This window comes from Carettochelys insculpta, chromosome 2 (assembly GCF_033958435.1).
Source record: "Carettochelys insculpta isolate YL-2023 chromosome 2, ASM3395843v1, whole genome shotgun sequence".
Lineage (NCBI taxonomy): Eukaryota > Metazoa > Chordata > Testudines > Carettochelyidae > Carettochelys > Carettochelys insculpta.
The window spans coordinates 74,620,384-74,643,898 of NC_134138.1; the positions used below are offsets into that span (position 1 = coordinate 74,620,384).

Genomic DNA, 23,515 nt, shown 5'->3' on the forward strand with positions numbered 1-23,515 from the left:
ATTAGGCTCCCAAAAAAGAGATTCATAGAACCAGGAAGCAGAGCAGGAAGCTGTCTAAGCTAGCCAGTACGAACTGCTAAGAAGATGGGTGGGGCTTCAAAGAGCCTTAGGTGCCTAACTCTGGACAGGAGGGACGTGCCTAGCTCCATTTAGGATTTACAACTGGGAGCCCTCTCTTTAAGTTAGGCACTTGAACCAGATTAGTCCTTTGTTGGGAATAACCCAGGAGGAGGGGGAAGTGATGGAACAGCTCCAACAGTAGAAATTGAAAGATGCACCCCAGAATAACTTCTAGTCCCATTGTTAGGACTCTCATCTGGCAAGTGGACAGCTGTGTTCAAATCCATGATCTATAGCGCATAGAGGGATTTGAGCCAGGGTCTCATATACCCAAGGTGAATGTACTGACTATTAACTAAGGTACTGTACAGGGAACCACCTCCTCCACAGTTCATCTTTTTGTGAGGTTAATTGTACTCTGAACATGCCTACCAGCTTAACAGCCGCTGAGGAGATAGGCAGGGAATGCCTCATTTATGAATTCGTCACAGCTTATGATGCCAAGGTGCTCAGTGGTGTCAGAACTTAAGAATCTAGTGTTTGCGTGCCCAGCAAAAGAACGTAAAGAGCCTCAGAGACTTTAGTAGCTAAAATATAGGTACTCAGGGTTTTCAGCACCTGCTGGACTAAACAGCTGCTGAGCTGTTGTTTTGTAGATGTCAGTGGGACCGAAATGTTGGGGTTAGCCACTATGAATCTAGTCCCTGATGTCACAGGTAAGAAAAACTTAGGGCTCCTTGGCTTGTATGGACTGACCACTAATTTCAAGTGATGATCTGGTGTTTGCTTGCGAAATGAAAGCTCAATTGACTTTTATTACACAAAGGACTTGATTCTCCTCAACTTATTAACTGGTTGTAGCAGCAGTAAATTTTTGACAAACTCAAACTAGTGTCTGCTGAATAATCATACAAACCTCTGTGGAACAGGGCAATTACTTTCTACAAGATTTTAAGTTCTGACTGTCAGATGATCACTTCCTTTAAAAATGACCATGCCTATAACTGGCTACTGCTTAATTTGCAAACCTCTGTGCAAATCTTCATACTTGGGTGATATTTTTTTCTGGTCACAGTAAATTATTTTTCTCTCTTGCAGATTTCTGCACTTTCAGAGATACTTTGTTTTCAGGATTTTGCCCCAGCAAAGAATGATAGACTTTCAACATCTCATCCATAAAAAATTATTTAAGTATTGAAAATGTCAAATTGAACGTATACAAAGAAACCATATGTTATATAAGTTCTGTTATTTCACAGTACAAATATAGTAACAGGAAAGATTGAACTTCTCCAGCAACATATACAGTAGTGACTTACACTTAATATACCTGACAGTGGTTAAAATATCAAAATCACAGGTCTTCTCCACCCTGACAATGCTGCATAAAACACCAAACCTCCAGCTGTGCTCCACTTTCCTAAAATGGATAGACATAATTACACTGAGTTGTTTCTCATGGAAACCCTTTGGCGTCTTTGCAACTTACCTATACTTGAGACAGGATTCATTTTTTTATGGAATATTCTAAAAGTACCCATGTAGGCTTTCATATGGCATTACACTGCAAAATAAATCCATAATGTGTAAAAAACATGTTTATATCAACTTGTGGAGGCCAGCTGACATAATTGGTGGACCAGTTCTTAAATTCTACCTTATTAAAGAGAGTGAGATGTATTAAAAGATTTGCGGCTTATAAAAAGTAACACCATTATATATCGTATTTTTACTTTACAAAAATATTGAAATAATCCATGAGTTATTCACTCTGCACCAGCTTTAAAAAAAATACTATCAAATTTTGACTTGCACCTTTAATGCAACTGAAAGCACCATCAGGGGATACTTTTAACATAAAGAAGGATACAACTGACTTGATCATACCTGGAGAGGTATGTATTTAAAACCCAGACGCTTGTAGCAAAAACACTCTTTTTACATGTGAGTCAACATCATTTTTAGATAGATATGGAACCAAGTCTTGAACAGTTTCAAGAGGTTCTTCCACATAGCTTTTTTTAATTGTACTTGATGGTATATACTTACTAACAGGTGGCTGAAAGCCTCTAAAAGACATCACTTTCACCTTAGGTGGAGGGGGAGTAACAGAGCTGTCTGTACATGTGGAGAACTTGATTGTTCTTTCCTGCTTCCTGCTCTTGAAGGGTTCATGCCTCTCATTTTCTGTCCCTCAGGCAACAATATCAATCCTGTAGTTATACACTGTTTGGCACTAGAAGGGTATGGCATGTTGCGTCTCTTATCACACCTGCATTCACTCACACACAGAGCCATGCATTCCGAGTTCTGAAACAGATTTAAGTTACAATGAGATAATATGCTTTCCTCTCAGAATGTGAACATGGTCCTCAAAAGTCCGTAGTGTGAAACCTACACTTTCCTTGTTTTCCCTTTTTTGTTAATGTTTTTGCAGATTGAACACTGAATCATGATTATCATTTAATTTACATTGCTAGGTGTGAGACCTCCTTGTTCCTCCTGAAAGCCAGAAATGAGCTGCATAGGATTTCTGTCAAAAGTAACTCGCGGAACTGAAATTTTAATTAAAATGAATATTGAATTCTATAGAAAACTAGTGGTTCTCTTGGTACTAATACTTATTACCTGATTAATCACGCTTGCTTACTCTCCCCTTTGATAGGCTTGCAAACATAACAGTGTAATTTTTTGATTGAGAACTATTTTGCTAATCTATTCTAAACTGAATGGTCTATCTGCTGGAGACTTGAGGATTATACTCCTATCACTTCTGCAGAAACCAAAGTTTTCTATAACAGCAACATTGCCTGGTACAGTTAAGCTATTTTGACAAGGTTTTTTTTTTTGTTACTAAATAAGCAAATATTAATCGTTCATTTCTAAAGTAAAATGCACTACTGGTTAAAGTTGAAAGTTCTCATCAGAATCTTCCTGTTCATCATTTGTGTAGCAGAGTTTCATTAGCAGCAAGGAATCACGGGTTGGGTCTATTTCCTGGTTGAAGTAATAGATTTTCTGAGGCTCTCAGGTGATGCTGCTTTACAAGTGAACTGCAGTCAGACTGCATATGGAAGATCAAATGATAATCATGATGATACCCAGAGTATGAAAACTACCGGTTGCTGCTCTACTGTACTATGCAGTTTAGTTATTGCCACAGCCTTACTGTCAACCCTTAATTTGGACTGTAACTTTGTAGCTTCTTCAAGTCTTTATTATTTTTATAAAGTGGTTTCATATTCCAAACGCTCCTGAATAAGGGCATCATCTTTATACTGTAGCCGTGGAGGAGCAGGGGAACATTCAAAAGCTAAAATAGCCTTCCTCAGGCTTCTGTCCAAAACATGTCTCTCCCAGGCTGGGTATCTGTTCCTGAATAGATCAATTTTAATAACTGACTCTTCAATCCTTGGTGGCCGGGATGAAGGTGTTGAAGGTGCCGTGGGCCTTACCTGGAAGACAGGCACGCACCCATCCCTCTCTGCCAATTTCTGGTCCCGATCACTTGTGACACTCCGATTGTTAGAGATAGACCTTAGAGTGTTTGTTGCCACTTCTGGGGGAACAGTGAAGGCAGTGACGGGGTCCTCACAAGCACAGCTTGGCGACTGCCCAAATCTTGGTCCATTGGGATGAAAGAAGGCATAGTACATCAGCATAAAAACAATGCCTGTTAAAAAGCTGCTGAACACCACACACAGTGCTGGTATGGCGAAAGCATCAGAGATCAGAGGGGCCTTGTACAGATACCAGAGAGCACTCAAGGCAGTGTTTTCCAAAAGAATCACAAAATAGTAAATGAAGAGCCTGCAACGTGTCCTTCCTTCCTTGACATTGAACCAGCTAAAGATATAGATAATCCCAACAACCATATCAAACACTATCTCTTCCCATTTAGTGATGCAGAACTCTGTTTCACAATGAACGATCCAGAAGGTCATGATACACCAGTGGAGGACTATGAAGATCCCAAAGTACAGCTGGAAAACAGAGGCAAAGAGAGCAAAAGTAATTACCCTGGCTGCAATTGTGAAGAAATGCCAGCAAAACTGGATTATAACAGCCATATAACTGATGGGTTTCTTGTCATCACGGGAGTCACGGAGGGCTTTCTGGTAGGAAGCCAAAGCCCAAGCCAGGGACACAAGAGATGCTGCAGCTGTAAGACCTAGAAAAAAAACAGAGAGTTAATTAGCGCATTAGAACTTGGTTGGAGCCAATAAAAAACAGCAGAACCTCCATACGTTCTGCTGAATTGCACCCTTCCTATTTAACACAGGGAATCTGCACTGTCTCCCCATTACTCAACAATCATTTAGGGCTAGATCTCATATTATTAACATTTCATTATTTTTACAGAGAGGTCTGAATGATAACTCTTTGTGTACTATCAATAAACAAGAGTTGACAACCTACACAAAAATATACTGTGACACATTATCTTTGCCTTTCTATCATGTCCGGCTACTTATCTGCTAATTCACAAAATTCAGTGATTTACAGTAGAGCTCTTAGTCAACACTGTGAATTAGCAATGCACAGTTAATATTATTTTAAAGAATATGATTTTTCTAAGAAAACATAAGCGCTCACCATAAAATTAACACTTCTTTCTCATTTAATTATCACACTATACACTTATGATGTTATATCATAACTAAATAATTCACTTGATTAGAGTTTAAGAATATGATTAGGTTATCCTGAAATATCTGTGATGCAGACATTAGTTATCAGAATAGTGTGCTTACCACACGCTAGCCTAGAAAAGATTAATGAGTCTGAGAAAAGGCCAATGACCAGATATAACACTACTGAGAAGAATTAGGAGCCTAAGTACTAAAGGAGGCCTAACTACTAAATGATGATGGAGCCCAGCTGAGAAGCAACAGGTGGGAACAGTATAAAGCCAGCATCAGGTAAGGATCCCTGTGAGGGAGCCTGTAGACATGTTTTGGGCATTATAGTGGGAGAGAAGGAAGGAACCCTAGTGGGAGTCAGAATAAGGCTCAGGGAAATGGCAGCAATGGTTAAGATGGTGCAGTTCTTGGCTTCTGATTAGATGGTCCTAAAGCTGAAACCCAGAATGGAGAGTAGACCCAGGTTCCCCAGCAGTTGCTTGGAAAGTAGCAAGGTCAGGGCAGTGGATATGGAGGCTACCTAGGATGGCTTATCTGGCACGAATTTGATACCTCTGTAAGGGGAAAACACATAGGCTACGTCTACACTAGCATGCTACCTCGAAGTAGCCTATTTCTATGTAAGAACATCAAAATAGGCTACTTCAACGTGTATCATCTACACATCCTCCAGGGCTGGTGCCATCGACATTCAACGTCGAAGCAGTGACAGAGAACATTGAAAGGAGCCGCCCCGGAAGGAAATGCGGAGCATCCACACACACAAGCACTCCCCGTCAAAATAAGGGGCCAGCAAAGCCCCAAGCCACTCCCTTAAAGGGCCCCTCCCAGACACTCAGCCTGCACATCACGAGATCCACAGAGCCAACAACCAATTGGAGACCTGTGCACGCAGCATGGACCCCCAGCTGCAGCAGCAGCAGCAGCAGCAGCCACAAGCCCTGGGCTAAGGGCTGCTGCACACGGTGACCATAGAGCCCCGCAGCGGCTGCACAGAGCATCTCTCAACCCCTCAGCTGATGGCCGCCATGAAGGACCCTGCTATTTCGAAGTAGCAGGACGCGGATCGTTTATACACACCCTACTTCGACGTTCAACGTTGAAGTAGGGCGCTATTCCCATTTTCAGATGGGAATAGTGATTTTGATGTCTCACTGCCTAACATCGATTTCAATGTTGAAATAGCACACGGTGTGTGTAGACACAACACGTGCTATTTTGACATTGTGTCAGCTACTTCGAAGTAGCCAGCTAGTGTAGATTTACCCATAATGACATACCTATATGGCCAAACCATAGAGAGAGAGGCTTCAAGGCTGATGAACAAGTGAGGAAGGGAGTCTCAAATCTGGAAGGAACTAATCCCAGAGCAGCTCAGAGGAGGCACCCCAACAGTGAGTAATGAATCCCATGACAATATCATTGTCATAAAAACATGATACAGGTGGCCATACTGGGACAGACCAAAGGTCCATCTAGCCCAATAACCTATTTTACACCAGTGGCCACTTGCAGGTGCCCATTGTCACATTATGCTCTACGGTTGGTAATTAGTGTGTCCTAACTTTTTGTCTAATAGCCTAATTTTCCATACTTTGTCAAACATTTTTGCACTGGAAAAGTTTTCTGTTAGACACTGATGATTTGCTGAATTCAAAACATTTCCCAGGAACATATCAATTTCAGAAATATTTCCTATACAAAATGATTGAAACATTTTGAGTTCACTTGTATAATAGATAAAATATATTATAATATAAAAGTTGAAATGATGAAGCAAAACCAATGAGCTTCAAACAAGCCACAATAAAACATAGGGTTTCAGCCCTTTAAAATGAAAATAAAAGCTTTAGCCTTTCCAAAGCTTTTGATAGTTCCAAAATGAAACTTTGTTTCATGAGAAATTTTGAAATTTCAACTTTGAATTCCAATTTGGGATGAAAGTGAATATTCAGATTTCAGAATTTCATGAGATCATAATCCCTTTTGGAGGAGTTGGTTAAATATTTTCACCTCAACTTTCTTCAGAGCAAAGTGGCTTTTGATCAGACAAATTTTCATGAAAAAATTAATGTTGGCCAATATTTTCAGGAATTTGTGGAAAATTTTGAAGAACAGTTTTAACAAAATCATATTTTTCCAATTATTTCTAATTTTGGCTTGACTAGCTTATTAATCCATGGACAGTCCATTGACTTGATTCGTAGTTACTCAGGGATGATATACTCCTCAGCTTGAGGAAGAAGGGTCAAAATTTAGCCCCTTTACTTTATTTCGTCTAAATCATTTCTGGTTGTGTTTTGGAAGTGGTAGCATAATGAAAAGCCAGTTATTGCAGCTAATGGGATTCACAAAGAACAAGCACAAGTGAGGTCTTATTACTTTTAGATTTTCCCCTTTGATTTAAGAGGATTCATTTTCAGGGGAAACCATTACGCTGGTTCTTGTGAGCAACATTGTCACTGGCAAGGTGTTAATTAAGAATTACTGTGAATGCATAGTATAAGCAGAGGCCACCCTTACAGATCTGTTGTTAGAAAGACATCTGTGGTAACAGGGGTTCTCAAACTTCAGTGCTAGCCCCTTCCGATAACAAAAAATTACTACATGGCCTCACAAGAAGTTTGAGTCTGCCTGAGCCCTACCTCCCAGGGCAGACTCAGAACTCAAGTCACAAGACAAAGCCTGAGGGCTTCAGGCCCAGCTTGGAGGAATGGGGTTGTAACCTGAGCCCTACCACACAGATCTGAAGCTCTTAGTCTTTGGTTTTGACCCAGGTGGTGAGGCTTGGCTTGGGATCTAGGGGGTGGGGCTCAGCCCTGGACCCCACCAAGTCTAACACCACCCTGGCAACCCCGTTAAAATGGCATAGGGACCCACTTTGGGATCATGACCCACAGTTTGAGAACTTCTGTGGAAATCTACCAAATTGCTTTGAAGCAGAAGTTCAAAATGGGAGAAGAGAATTATAAAATGACTGCTCTGCCAGGTAAGTTACAGGACTGGCTGTACCACACCCAGGCTGTGTCTACACTACCCCTCCCTTTCAGAAGGAGCATGTAAATGCAGCTGATCAAAAATGCAAACAAGACATGGATTTAAATATCTCGCAGTTCATTTGCATACTCCCATGGGATCTTGCTTCCGAAAGGGGCTGCTTTCAAGACACAAACAGCCGTGTAGACAGGGTTCCCTTTGAAAGGAAACCCCACTTTCGAAAGCACCCTTCTTCTCATTTGCTTTTTTTTTTTTTGATGCTGGCTATGGATAAAAATATAGCCCTGTAAACATTTTATGATAAGAACTGCCTTTTTTTTTTGCATTATATGTGGCCAAGATCACTAAGTAATTACTAAAATAAATTACAATAAAAATAATATACAAAAAAGGGCATGATACATTATATGGCTACACATGTGATACACATGGTCATGTGGTCACTGAAGCGGCAGCAATACTGTGCCTATACTAGGGAAATAAATCCATTTCAGATAAGCAATTCTAGCTACGACATTTGCATAGGTAGAATCGACGTATCAGAACTGACTTACTTCCCTAGGGAAGTCCGATCCTGTTTAGTCTCGTGTTGACCTCCTTTACTCCGCATGATAGTGGGGAGCACAGGGGTCAGTGGCTGATCCCAGAGAGGTTGAGTTTGCTTTGTCTTCACTAGACACACAAAATCAAAATCTGGAAGATCAAACACATCACGTCGATCTTCTGGTAAGTATAGACAAGCCCTGAGTGAAGTTAATGAATAGTTGCTGTGGGGGGATTACTGACACATCTGAGTGATAATCGCTGGGCTAATGAGATAATTGGAATAGTAATGGGAGGATATTTAATTGGGAGGAACAGGAAGTTAAAGGGGAAGTTCAGAGGGTGAGTTGAATAGAAGAGTGTAGAAAGATTCTTTTTCTGTATACCTTTGGTACATCCTCTTCTGTGTGGAAACAGGGTTCTTCTACCCTGCTCGCTTGGAATTGAAATCACTGGCAGCTCAAATCACTTAAGACTGTTGGGCAGATGTCACAGCCAAGATGTGGATGGTAGCGGATGGTGACTGATAGCCAGCAGGATGGTGTTGGAGAGGTGTGATGAGTGGCCAGCAGGGCAAAGGCAAAGAGGTGTGACAAGCAGCTGGCAGGGTGGCAGCAGTGAGTAGGTGGATGGTAAGTGACCAGTGCAGTGAGTAAGATGCCTCTTTACCAGGATGGGAGGTGAACTCCACAGATTTACTTCTGAACTCTGGGCATGTTCGGACCCAGGGCAGCAACTGTGAGTTGTGGTGCAGAGAAAGGTTGAACACGTGAAAGGGACATTCAGATTGCTGGATTTAAGAACCTGAAATGAAAAGGACACTGTCCAACTTACTTGGGATGGGACTTTCCCTCATGGTTTTTGTTTCTGGAATCTGTGGTGTTTTCCCAAATAAATGCTAATTTACTTCCCACCCAACTATTAAAAGTTTCCTTTCTACACTCACACTCTGTGTTTTCAAGTGAGGAAGCACTGCCTCTCAGAGACACCCAGGAGTGTCGTGTGAATTTCCCAGGTTACTGGGTAGGGATTTGACCCAGTTCTGTGTTGGCTGGATGGAAAGGAACACCTAGATAATGAACCCAGTCATGGCTGCTGTGAGCTGTACCTGGCAGATGGGTTACACACAAAATTACCTTAGTATGGTGATTAGAGAACTTCAGCGCACTAACCACTAGTTGTTACAGGTGACTACAGCACATACAACTATCTCTCCTTTTTATGATCCTCCACACTCTACAATAGTTAAGAAAGAATGGTGGTAGTTTCTTATACATGTGACAAAGGCTGAGAGTGTCTGCCTAGCTGAGATAGATTTTTTATCACTGTTTATAGAAGAAGTTAAGGACTATTAGACTGCTGAATGGTCATAGTTAGCACAGCTAGCACCTTACAGATGCTTTCTTAATCACACCTCACGATTTTTCCTAACTTTATTTACAGTTTATAGAGATTATTGTCGCAATGCTGGTTTTGTTCAAGATTATACACTCACACAAATGAGTGCCCAATGGTTTCCACTTTTAGTTGGTCGCCATGATTGTTGACAGAATTTATTCTCCTGTTCTCAGATTGTAGGCAGCTTGTGTGCCTTGTGATCTAGTTTCAATCTAGACTTCACTGAAAAATGTAAGATTAGGTTTTGCATCCAGAAATAGTGAGAATTTTTAAAAAAAGAAGACAAGAGGCCTTGTGCTTTTCTCACTTGCACCAGTCTTACACCAGAGCAATTCCAGTAACTTCACCAGTATTCTGCTCTCTTATTCTTACAGGAGAATCAGGCCCCATTGTTTTAGCAGGAGATTTTTAAGAGTGACTAAGTATATAGAACAACAAGAAGTTTTGTGGCACCTTATAGACGAACAGCTATTTTGGAGCATAAGCTTTCGTGGGCAAAGACCTGCTTCATAAGTAATAGAAGTACAAGTCCAATAGAAAAAAAAAATCAGTGGAATTTGTGTCCTTCAGTTCTGTTTAGTTCTTTTGACTCCAGTTTCATAAATTTTGTAAAATTACATAACTCAACACCACGTCCTGAATTGAATGCATATTTTGATAATATCACATTACAATGCAATCACTCATGTCTTTAGCTGCAATAACTAAGTTGTTTAGATAGCAGTTTAAAAGTAGCATTTCCTGAGTAGGGACTGTTGGCTTGGACACAGGTTTTCCAAGCCAGGCAAAATTATTCGATCCTATTGTCAGCCAAACATTTGTTACATGTTTACAAAAATATTTTGCATTAGAACAGAAACCACTATGACCACTAAACTGCTACTTTAGCAACATTTTTCATAAGTCAAATACCACAGATTTCCCTTACCCCACAGAAATAATGTATACTACATTTCATCTTGAACTGTTCTTTTTTATTGTAATGAGGACCACAATGTAACAGCATATAATGCAAGTGCTTAAGCTTCTATAATAAATGCAACACCATCATACCAATGTTGGGGAGCCGATTCTCTCTGCACAGTGTATAAACTCCAGCGAGAGGAGAATATTCCAAGCTTGGCAGTTCTCCTGGTGGTGAGCTGCTAGTAAACTTGACTGGCACTCACACTGTGACAAATTTTTTGTAACCCTTGGGGAATCAAGGCAGCCAGGTAGTTTGAGTGACAGCTGAAGATAATTTACTTAGAGTCTTACACTCTACCTTGTATTTCAGACTTAGAATCACCATCTAGTGCATGGTTTGAAGTAACCAATTTATATAATGAATGGCTTAATGAATCATGCCTGCAAACAGAGCAGGGACAAAAGATGTGGTTCCCAAACCAGCTAGGCCATTGTAGCCAGACAGCCAGCCCCCTCTCAGACCAGCATTGCTGGGAACACAAGGGAGCCAAAACAACAGGGCACTTAACATAAATTCCAGCACAGCCTTTGAAGCTGTGAGAAAGCACAGGTGTGCTGCTACGAGGTGCCTCTGGGAACATATACAACGATTAGGCTCACAGCAGACAGAGAAGCTGTGACAGACATGGCTCTTAGCCCCTACTAAATAATGTGATGCACACACACCCACATCCTAGCTGGGAAAATATTTACCCTAATAAAAGAATGTCCAGTAGTCGAAACTTATTGTTTCTCTCCCTTGCAAGTGTAAACTACTCTTGCGAGAGCTGGCGTCACCCAGACAGACCAGCCCCAATTTGGCATAAGAAAGGAGAAAGAGAATAAAGGAGTACAGAGGTATAAGTATGGGACCTACAGCACCATGATTTTTGAGTGCTTTTCACTATCTATCTGCTGGTCAGATAAGTGACAGCCTCCCAAGGCTTCTGCAGCTAAAGGGGTCCCTACGCCTTGTCCCTCATTCGTCTTTCTGCGGAATTGAGTGACCGATCCTGGCTTGGCACCGCTGGAATCAAGAGATGCAAGGAGGGTAAGAAGCACTCACACCTGATCTCCTATCTTTAGTGTACACATATTTTGAAATAGAGCTCTATACTTTGTTTTCTTTCTTTGGGATCGTGGCTTCAGTTGTGTAACTTGTTTGTGTGTGTAACATCTATACATTTAAATAAGTAGGCACTAGCAATTTTGTAACCATATGATTAGAATCTAGTTTAATAAATTTTTGGTAACCGTTTGTGCATAAGCCTGACTTGTTTTCTCTGGGTTACTGTAAAGCAGCCAACACAATTAAAGAACCTCAGCCGTTTTGGCAATAAAGCCTGGCCATTAGGTGAGAGTACTAAGAGCCTAGCGTTGAGCTGTGCCGCCTCCACGGGGCAAACTCTTGGGGCGCCTGTCAGTCAATCCTGACTGCCCACTGCGAAGGGGCTCTGAGCTCTAGCAGGTAAAGTCACGGGTGTGGAAAGGCTCTTAGTGCTGCCATTGGGGCACCTGTCAGTCAGTGTTGACTGCCCACTGCGAAGGGGCTCTGAGCTCTAGCAGTTAAAGTCACGGGTGGTTAGGACCTTGGGACATCCGTCAGCCTAGCCCGGGCTGCCCGCCGCGAAGGGACAGTGCGTCCTAGCGGTTAAAGTCACGGATGGTATAAAACGGGCATAGCTGGCACCTCACCAAACATCCTTGGCCGTCGGCTAACAGCCATTGAGCATATAGTATTCACACCTTCTATTACAAAAAACAAACCACTGTTTCCATCAGCTGTAGCAAACGTATTTATTATTTCTACTCACTGAAATCATATCTGATGTTTCTCTGGAAGAAACTTATTAGTGCACAACACATACCAATCTATATGTGTGGCGAAGAGTAAGAACTATATATGGTATAACATATAGGCCCTCATCCTTGACTGCAGCCAGAGAAGAGAAAGGGGATGTGTGCCAGGCTGGTCTCCTGCAATAAATCCAAGCACTTTCATGGGTGTTCTGGGTCATGCCAATCCAGTTGTTGATTCACTTTGGGGTTTCAAAAAGGGTAGTTCTGTGTCAGCCATGCCTATAGTTAGATCAGTTGGATTGATTGTGCTTAGTATAGATTGATCAGCTGGATCCCAGATAATTAGGCCAACAACTGTTGGCCACGTGTGCTACATTCACAAGCGAGTGAACTGTAAGCACGCCCCAATCGGGGTGAACATATTTATTGGAATAAGGTCTTGTGAACATAGCACACATGGCCAACAGTTGTTGGTCTAATTATCTGGGAGAGTGATCAATCCAACTGATCTATATATACTCCTTTCCCACAACTGATGCTGTGAACACATGTAGGTATGGTATCATCCTTGATTATAATGAAGGCATCCCGGGTTCGAATCATGCTATAGACAGCAGTTTATGCACGTCTGACGAGTTCCAGTAAGAATTAAACCAGTCACGTGCTAACGTGGTTCCATCGGAACCTTATTCTAATGCCTATAGTTCCCTAGACATGCTCTCTGTGTTGGTGTTATAGCTCCTCCTATGGCTAACACATTGGCGTAAGGGCCGCTCTGAACCAGCAGTTATGCACAAAATAGCCAATTGCAAGTGGTGGAAAAAGTACCCGAAAAAGTCACCTGAGTAAAAGTACGGCTAATTTGAAAAAAAAGTACATAGGTAAAAGTGAAAGTATCCTTTTGGAAAAGTAACTAAGTAAAAGTACAACCATGTTGTGGCTTAATTGTACTGAAGTATCCAGAAGGAAAAAGTAGTTGTCCTATGGTAATCTATGGTTAATCACCTGAGTTATCATAGGGAATCATTATTTTTCACATATATATATAAAAAAATATGTATATATACACACATATATATGTATACACATATATAAAATATGTGTGTGTATACATGTGTGTGTGTGTGCATGCACGTGTGTGTGTGTGTGTGTATCACAGAATTATAGAGCATTAGAAATGGAAGGGACCTTAAGAATTCATCCAGTCCCCTGCCCTCATGGTAGGACCAAGCAATATCTATATCATCCCTGTTGGATATTTAACAAACCTGTTCTTAAATATTTCAATGATGGAGATTCTACAACCATTGTAGACAATTTATTCCAGTTCTTAATCACCCTGGGAGGTAGGGAGTTTTTCTTAATGTCCATTCTAATCTCCCTTGCTTCAATTTAAGCCCATTGCTCCTTGTCCTATATTCAGAGGTTAAGAAGAATAATTTATCTCCTTCCTCCTTGTAACATCCTCTTAAGTACTTGAAAGCTGCTATCATGTTCCCTCTCAGCTTTCAGCCTTTTCTTTTCGAAACTAAACAAACCCAGTTCTTTTAATCTTCCTTCATAGGTCAGATTTTCTAGAACTTTAATCATTTTAGTTGCTCTTTTCTGCACCCTCTCCAATTTCTCCACATCCTTCCTGAAATGTGGTGCCCAGAACTGGACACAGTACTCCAGCTGAGGCTTAATCAATGCAGAAGAGAGCGGAAGAATGACTTCTCCTGTCTTGGTCACACCACTCCTGCTAATGCATCCCAGGATCATGTTTGCTTTTTTGCAACAGTGTCACACTGTTGATTCATAGTTAGCTTGTGGTCCACTGTGACCCCTACATCCCTTTCTGCAGTACTCCATCCTAGGGAGTCCCTTCCCATTTTGTCTGTGTGAAACTGATTGCTCCTCCCTAAGAGGAGTACTTTGCTCTTTGTACTTACTGAACTATTTTCCTCAGACCATTTCTCCAGTTTGTCCAGATCATTTTGAATCTGGCTCTGTCCTCAATGGCACTTGCAACCCCACCCAATGTTGAATCATCTGCAGACTTGATAAGCGTACTCTCCTTGCCATTATCTAAATCATTGATGAGGATGTTGAACAGAACTGGCCCCACAACTGATCCCTGTGGATGCCCACTTCTGCCTTTCTGGGATGACAATGAACCATTAAAAACTGCTCTCTGTGAACAGTTATCCAACCAGTTACACCTCCACATGAGTGTGTATTATATACTATATACACACACATATACACTACACATTTATATTTCAAATCTGGAATATAAATATAGTCGTTGCCTTCAATTACGAAGCGTAAGAGTGACCAAATTAAATTGAAGAGTCAAATTATATTTCAAATTATATATCTATAGCCTCCCAACCTAAGAAAGAGTCTCACCAGCAATCACAGGCTACACCACAGTAATACGAATTCTAGAACTTTTCCTTGCAACAAACCCCGCTGTCAACTTTGTCCACATATTCTGGGGAAACTATCACTGGACCTAACCATATTAGTTTCAAGTTCAAAGGCACATTCCCATGCACTTCCAGCAACATTATATATGCTATTACATGCCAGCAATGCCCTGACTCTACGTACATTGGACAGACTGGGCAAAACCAGGCAAAACCACCAAAGAATAAATGGACACAAAACAGACATCAAAAAACTCAATACACATAAGCCAGTCAGTGAACATTTCAATGGCGTGGGCCATTCTCTTAAAGAACTCACAATTTGTGTCCTGGGACAAAGAGATTTTAACAACAGATTAGAGCGAGAGATTTGTGAGTTAGAGTACATATTCAAATTCAACACATTAACATGTGATATGAACAGAGACATCAGCTACCTCATGCATTACAAGGACGGCTTCCCTTCCTTTCATGCTTGTAATTATTTCAGACAGGACGATTAACATCCCCCCCACCTCTCATCCCCTTCCTTCAATCCTATTTGATTTGTCAGTTTTTATTGAAATTTTTTTTCTTTTTGATCCTTTGTACTTATAAATATCAGTCTGTTTTGGAAATGAAATTGATCTGAAGAAGGGGGTCTATCCTGCAAAAGCTCATCATGGAGTATATCATTTTGTTAAGTCTTTAAAGTGCTACATTTCTACTGCTTGTTTTGTACTATGAATGGTTATACATAGGAAGGGGTTTCAAGACTGAATGGAAATAGGAGCTGCACCTCTACACTAAATGTAGTCTTTCTGTGTCAGGTTTGCATTGCATTGGTGGAGGACAGCATGGAGGAAATTGTACTTACCATTGTCTGTTCTGGAACTGTTAGATACCACATTAAGACGCTCAGTCTCCAAGGCCCTTAACGTATCACTTTTTGTGATCACAACAGGCAGTTAAAAATATTAAAAGAAAATATACAAAAGCTGTATAAAAGCGAGAACCTTTTAAAACCAATGGCAAACACCCCCCAATTTCAATAACTTTTTATTACTCACATTCTTTTCAGGATGCTTCTGCTATGGAATACATTCTTTAAAATCTATCAATATACTAGCTACTGGTGTCTTTCAAACATGGATGATTTCTGTGATAGCTGGAACAATAAAATTTAATCAGGGGAATGTTAGCTGTCAGCTTTGACCTACAATGCTCTAAATGATTTGGATCCTGGTTATCTCCAAGACTAACTTTATATCAATGAGCCACTAGGGCTGTTGCACTCATATGGATTAGATGTATTATCGCAAGTAAGGGCAGACACAGTATGGCCCACAGGCTGGATCTGGCCTGCCAGGCCACTGTATCCAGCCTGTGGCCCAGCTGGAGCCTCAGAGAAGTTAGCTGCAGGGGGGGATGTGTGCTTCTCTGAATGATGAAAGCCATCACCACCCCCAGTACAAGCTTGTAGCTCCCATTGGCTGGTTTTTGAGCGAAAGCAAACAAGAGACTAAACAATGGTAACAATAATGCCTCATCTACCCTACCAAGTTTTGTTGACAAACCTTATGTCAAAACACAAAAATTGATAAAACAAAAATTGCCAGAGGGTATTCACACTTGCTTCCACTGTTGACAGAATATGTCCACAATGGGGGAAACCACCACTGACGATGAAATTTATAGAAGGGAAAATACAGCAGAATCTCAGATTTATGAACTGACCGACTGGTCGACCACACACCTCTGTGAAATAGGAACAGGTGCTCAGATACTACTGTGCAGTAGACAAGCTTAGGCAGGCTAAATACAGTGGCTGAGATTACCATCCTCATTTCACAGTGGGGACGCAAGCCATACATGGTAGGAGGTCAGCACTAGGCCTCATAGTGACTCAGAGTAGGACACAGCATTAGAACTCAGGAATTTCTGACTCCAAGTGTTGTGCTGAATTCTCCAACCTGTCCTACTCCTTAACAACACGTGGAGATCAGTAGAGGTGGGCTCTCTGTACAAATTTGGATCTTGAATTCAAACTTCCCAAAAGCCAGGGAAATTTGGATCCAGTTTTTGGCTAAATCTAATACTATGTCCAATTCAGATCAGATCCAGGCTTGGATTTCAAACACCTTCCAAATGGGGTTACAGACATTCAGGCTGATTTCTGTAAGCTACTAATAATAACAAAAGCATTTGTTTTTCCTTAATGGATAGCAAATGACATGAAATACAAAATCAAACCATCCAGAGCTGAGGAGAGACTTTGCCAGGCCTGTGGGAGGAGCAGCTCCGGGCCTTGGACAGAAATGGCAAAGCTAGGGAACAGCCTACCCACAGCCAGCCATTAAATGCCACTTGGTGTGAGCTGCCTGGGGCTCCAGAGGCTATTTAAATGGCCTGGGGATTTAGCAATGCTGCTGCCAAGCTGGGAACCTCAGACCCTTTTAAATTGCTGGGCCTTGGGGCAGTTGCTCCCTTTGTCTCACTCCATAGGCAGCCCTGAAACCATCCAATGGACATACAGGAAATCAGTTCATCTTGTAATTTGAAAAGAGTAACCTACCCTGACCAAAAATAAACAATTGATCTGATTCTACAGAAAGCCTCAAAATACACTCCTGGGCCGTGCCTACATTACAGAGCTTTTGTTGAGAAATCTCAGAGAGCATCTGCACACAAGAGGCATTTTGTCGACAGTTTCGACAAAAGAGAGCACTTTCCCCGCAGCATTATCTCTCTCCACGTTGAGGAATAACCGTTCTGTTGACAGAGATCTGTTGACAAAAAGTGCAGTGTAAACACTCCGCGGCCCTTGTTGACAGACAGGGCTTCTGATTCCGCGGGCGGCCCTGTTTGCAGACCTTTCAGTAATCAATTCCTTCGAGAGACGGCCAAGCAGTCTGGCCGCTCTCTGTCAGTAGATCCCCTTACTCCTTCAATATGCTTGTGTAGACGCAACCTGTCAACAGATGTTTTGATGACAGATCTCTTCCAACAGTGATTTCTGTCACCAGATTGCTGCAGAATAGACGGAGCCCTGAAGAATAACTTTAAAGTTGCATCAGTAAAGGAGATGTTACTGAATATTAACATATCTTCTTTTGTCTCTCCTAGGCTATGTCTACACGGGCAGCCTCTGGCGACAGAGGTCGTTGTTGACAGAGAAACCTCAGCAGTACCTCTGTTGACAGATAGCATCTACACACAAAAGCAGATCGAAAGAGCAAGCCGCTCTGTCGACAGAGAGCAGCCAGCCTGCCGGGCCCTCTCTCGACAGAATGGCTGACAGGAAGCTCTGCAAACAGACAGCTCTGTAGACAGAAGTGTCTACACAGGCACATCGTCGACAGAAACATTACACCTGTTCGGGAACAGAGATAACGTTGCTGACTGAACAGCTGAGTTTTGTCGACAAACTCAACAGAGTGCTTTAACTGTGTAGACACTTAGTGAGTTTTGTTCACAAAAGCCCAGTTTTATCAACAGAAGCTGCCCATGTAGATGTGGCCATAATGACAACAAAATGCGTCATTTGTGAAATATAAGCTTTTGATTTCAAAAACTGATGCATTTAAATACCACCCAAATGGTTATATGTTTGATGATTAAATCTTTATATTTCTAAGTGAACCTCATCGTATTTAAATAACACAGATATTTTCTCTTCACCAAATAAGAAGGTATTTTGAATGACAATACCTTTCACTTTCCTATTCTGAACAAATACACAATAGAATGAAGCTTTGAAAATAATGTACTCTGGATATCAGTTTGAAGTAGTCCTTTGGGTTTCAGCTGTTTCATTTTAATGATCATAGACTATTGTTACCTGAAAGATGTACACTTTCTGTTTTGACAGGGTAAAGCTTCTGAACAAGACACATAAAGAAAAAAGGATTTGGCCAAGATAAAAAAGATGAGTATTTTCTGTCCAAAAACTGCACTTAAAAGTCATTTAAAAACTACAGTACATTTCCCACAAGTTACCTAATAATAACATGTTAAGCCACTTCCCTCCCCGTGTTAATGCATTAATTCACACACTTATCTTTAAACAGCTAAATAAATCCATCCCTATTCAACAAAAGCATGCAAGCATTTTCTTAGAATGTTGGGGATGGACAACTTTTTGTTTCAGAAGATGGAAAACAATCTGTGTGTGTGTGTGCATGTGCGTGAACTATTTTAGATTTGACGCTGACAGAAAGGGAAAAACTGGTTAAGAATTTGAATGTGGAAGACAACTTGGGTGAAAGTGCCCACAGAATAAGAGTCATAATTCTAAGCAAAGGAAAAGAGTGGCTGCAAAAGAATAAAAATGGTGGAGTTAAAAACAGACGAACACACACAGACTTCAACAAATCCAGGAAACTGGTATATATAGTTCCATGGGAAGGAAGTTTTGTCAAAATGGGTGTTCAGAAGATCTGGCAGTTGCTAAAGCAGACAACATTAAAAGTGTAATCACGAACTATCTTGATGACAAGATAAGATGGAATGAAAATGAAAGACCAATATGGATGTGTCCAGAACTCTTTAAACCCCTAAAGAAAAAAATACATGCAGACATATCTAGTTTTACTCTAGGACAGTAGTAGCAAACAGTCATGGTCTGAATGGCCACAGGTCTCAGGATGCTAAAGGTAGACAGGTTGTGGAAAGACACCTTTGCCCCCTCCAGGTATGCTACGCACTGTTTCAGAGCCCCAGAGGATGAGTCCATAGTTATCAATTTGAGGATGCACAAGACAAAATACACACAATGGGGTAGGCCTAATACTGAACAGTTTTATTGAAGGGAATGAGGATAAACATGAAGTAAGTGTGTACACAGTGTGAGGTAGGGTACCAGACTTTGGCACTACAAATAACGTGCCTTGTAAATTATGTCCAGGGATTCTCAAGGACCTGTAGTGCAGTATAAATATACCTCAAACAATTAAGGCAGCTGAAGTGAAAGTGATCATGAAATTATAAGAGTTCTTGATTCTAAGGAATGGTGGGAGGAAGAACAGCAAAAGAAAGACAATGTATTTAAAGAAGGCAGACTTCAGCAACCTCAGAGATTTGGAAGGTAAGGTCCCAAACAACTGAAGATGGCAACTTTTCAAAGACACATTTTTAATGGTGAAAATATTATTTTGGTTGGTAGAACAGATAGGAAGTATGGCAAGCAACAATGCTGGTGTAAGCAGAAGCTCTTGAATGATCTTAAAATCCCAAAGGAGTCCTACAAAAAGTGGAAACTAGGACAAATTACAAAGGATGAATATAAACAAATAACACAAGTATGTAGGGGCACAATTAGAAAGAAAAGGCACAAAATGAACTCAAAATAGTTTGAGACAGACATAAAGGGTAACAAGAAAAAAATTCTACAAATGTATTAGAAGCAAAAGGAAGAACAAAGATAGGATAGCCCCATTCCTCAATGAAATGGGAAAAATAAGAGAAAATGTGGAAATGGAAGAGGTGCTTAGTGACTTCTTCATTCTGGTTTTCACAAAGAAGTTTGGTGCTGGTTGCTGGTCTAGCATAGTGAATGCTGGAGAAAGTGAGGTAGGTTCAGAAGTGAAAATAGGAAATGAACAAGTTAAAATTACTTAGAAAAGTTAGATGTCTTCAAGTCACCAGGAACTGATGAAATACATCCTAGAATACTCAAGGAGATGATAGGAGAGATATGTTAGCTATTAGCTATCACCTTTGAAAAGTCATGGAAGATGGGCAAGATTCTAGAAGATTGGAAAGGTCAAATGCAGTGCTCATCTATAAAAAAAGAAATAAGGACAACCCAGGAAACTACAGACCAATCAGCTTAACCTCTGTACCAGAAAATATAATGGAGCAAATAATTAAGGAATCCATTTGCAAATGTCCAGAAGATAATAAGGGGATCAGTAACAGTCAGCATGGATTTGTAAAAACAAATCATGTCGAACCAACATGATAGCTTTCTTAGGTAGGATAACAACCCTTGTGCATAAAAGGAAAGAGGTAGATGTGGTATACTTAGATTTTCGTAAAGTATTTGATACAATCTCGCATGGACTTCTGATAAATAAATTAGGGAAATATAACCTAGACAGGACTACCATAATGTGAGTGCTTAACTGGTTGGATAACCATTCCAAGACACAAGTATCAGAGAGGTAGCTGTGTTAGTCTGTAGCTTCGAGAACAACAAGAAGTCTTGTGGCACCAAAGCTTATGCTCCAAAATATCTGTTATTCCATTAGGTGCCACAAGACTTCTTGTTGTTCTCGCATTCCAAGACAGGAGTTATGAATGGTTCACAGACATGCTGGAAGGGCATAACGAGTGGGGTTCTGCAGGGATGTTTTGGGACTGGTTCTGTTCAATAGCTTCATCAACGATTTGACAATGGGATAGAGAATACACGTATAAAGTTTAGAAGTGATACCTAGACGGGAGGGGTTGCAACTGCTTTGGAGGGAAGCACTATAATTCAAAATGATCTAGCCAAACTGGAGAAATGATCTGAGGTAAACAGGATGAAATTCAATATGGACAAATGCAAACTACTCCACTCAAGAAGGAACAATCAGTTTCACATACACAAATGGGCAACAACTGTCTAGAAGGAGCACTGCAGCAAGGGATCTAGTGGTTATAGTGGACCACAAGCTAAATATGTGTCAACCGTGTGACACTGCTGCGAAAAAGCAAACATGATTATGGGATTTATCACCCGGAGTATTGTAAGGCCAGCATGAGAAGTAATTCTTCCGCTCTATTCTGTATTAATTAGGCTTCAACTGGAGTACCGTGTCAAGTTCTGGGAACCACATTTCAGAGAACATGTGGACAAACCATAGAAGGTTCAGAGCACAGAAACAAGAATGATTAATGGTATAGAAAGCATGACCTATGAGGGAAGATTGAAAGAACTGTTTTTTTTTTCCTTTGGAAAAGAGAAGACAAAGAGGACATGATAACTGCTTTCAAGTTCAAGGGTGTTACAAGAAGTAGGGAGAAAAATGTTCTTTCTAACTTCTGAGAATAGGGAAGAAGCAATGGGCTTAAATTGTAGCCAGGGAGATTTAGGTTGGACATGAGGAAAATCTTCCTGTCGGGGTGCTGGACCACTGGAATAAATTGCTTAGAGATGTTGTGCACCCTTCATCATTGGAGATTTTTAAAATCAGTTTAGACAAATGCCTGGCAGAAACAATCTGGATATTTCTTGGTCCTGCCACAAGTGCAGAGGACTGGACCTGATGATTTCTTGAGGCTCCTTCCAGTTCTAGTGTTCTATAATTCTGTTATTAATGACCAATTACTTTAGATCACACATCTACAGCTGACGATATCACAAAAACAATTCATTGGTAAACTAGCATTATATGATCGTGAACTGGGACCGAATCTTAAAAAATTTGGCAATTTCTAAACTTTACAAAGAACAGGCACACATTTTTTCATAAAAATTATTCCTATTTTTGATCAGCTGTAAATTAATACAATTATCTGCTATACTCTGAAAAGCAGCATTGAGGAAAGCAGACAAAAATTTTAAAAAGAATTTAATCAGGTTAAGGGGGATATGTCAAGCAGATTTCTTTGCCTACAGCTCAACAAATTAGGTACAGTTAAACTTAGTTTCCAGGCATCTTGAGAATGGAGGAGATAGAGAGGTGAGGATGAAACTGCTGTTACCCAGGGCCAGGGTTTGATGTAGGAGGGCACCAGTCTGTAGTGTTGGTATATGGTTAGTATGAGTTGATCAGGTTCCTGTTTTGTGTGAGAGCATCCACCAGGAAGGGTGGTGGTGATGATGATGATGATGATGATGATAATAATAATAATAATAATAATAAAAATAATAATAAATGATGAATTATTTGCACTGGGGAGAAAGTAAATTAACCTAATTACTGAATGATATCCTATTTATCTTTCTTCCTCTTAAAAATCAACATCACATGCTACCTTCACACACACACACACACACACACGACTAAAATTGAATTTTAAACTTAGCATTAGTAACAGGAAATTTCAATGGGCAATGGGCAATTATGAGAGCAAATTTGGTTTCAGTCACATTTCAGCCTTCTGATTACTGCCTTTCAGCATAGGGATCAGTACAGTCAATTACACTGTTTTCTGACACAAACATGTGGATGGCACAGTCAGTGATTTTAATTACTTTTTCATCAAACCCACACTGGACAGTCTCAGAAATTTCTTCTTTACTTCTGAGGATATCTTAAAGGACAAATGATTTTTGCATTTTGTCAGGAAATCATTTAGTTTAGCTATCTCTAGCCAAGTTCTACAAAACAACTGTATTTGTGTGGCTGAAATGGCAATGGACTGGTATTTATCTGTAGATTTCTCACTTAACAATCACTGCATACCCTTAACTTCTTGTATTATTTCCTGAATCAATACAAAGGAACACTGCATCTTAAATCACTCTGTTTGAACCCAGTATATTAACTAAACCCTTTAGTTTTAATTAGTCTGTAAATCCTTTAATAGACAAAAATATTTGTAATATGTCTTGTGTATTATAGCACCATTAATTATGCTCTGTGTGCTAAACATGTCAAAAGTATGAAAAGGACAAATTCTTTTTTAGGCTGCTGGGTACATTTAGACCTAACCGTCTGGTGTACCTGGTGCAACAGTTTTCACGATAATTTTTGTTTACTTCCTACAATATGGGATGAATGAAAATGAGCTGCGGTGTACTGATGA

General features: G+C 40.5%; 1 protein-coding gene across 1 annotated transcript in view; it reads right to left on the minus strand.

The window, feature by feature from the left end:
- Positions 1 to 3,284: 3,284 nt before the first annotated feature.
- Positions 3,285 to 23,515, minus strand: part of XKR4 (XK related 4) — a 276,147-nt gene continuing 255,916 nt past the window's right edge. Inside the window, exon 3 of the mRNA XM_074985789.1 lies at positions 3,285 to 4,231. Within this exon, the coding sequence (XP_074841890.1) occupies positions 3,285 to 4,231 (947 nt within the window). The remainder of the gene's footprint in view (positions 4,232 to 23,515) is intronic.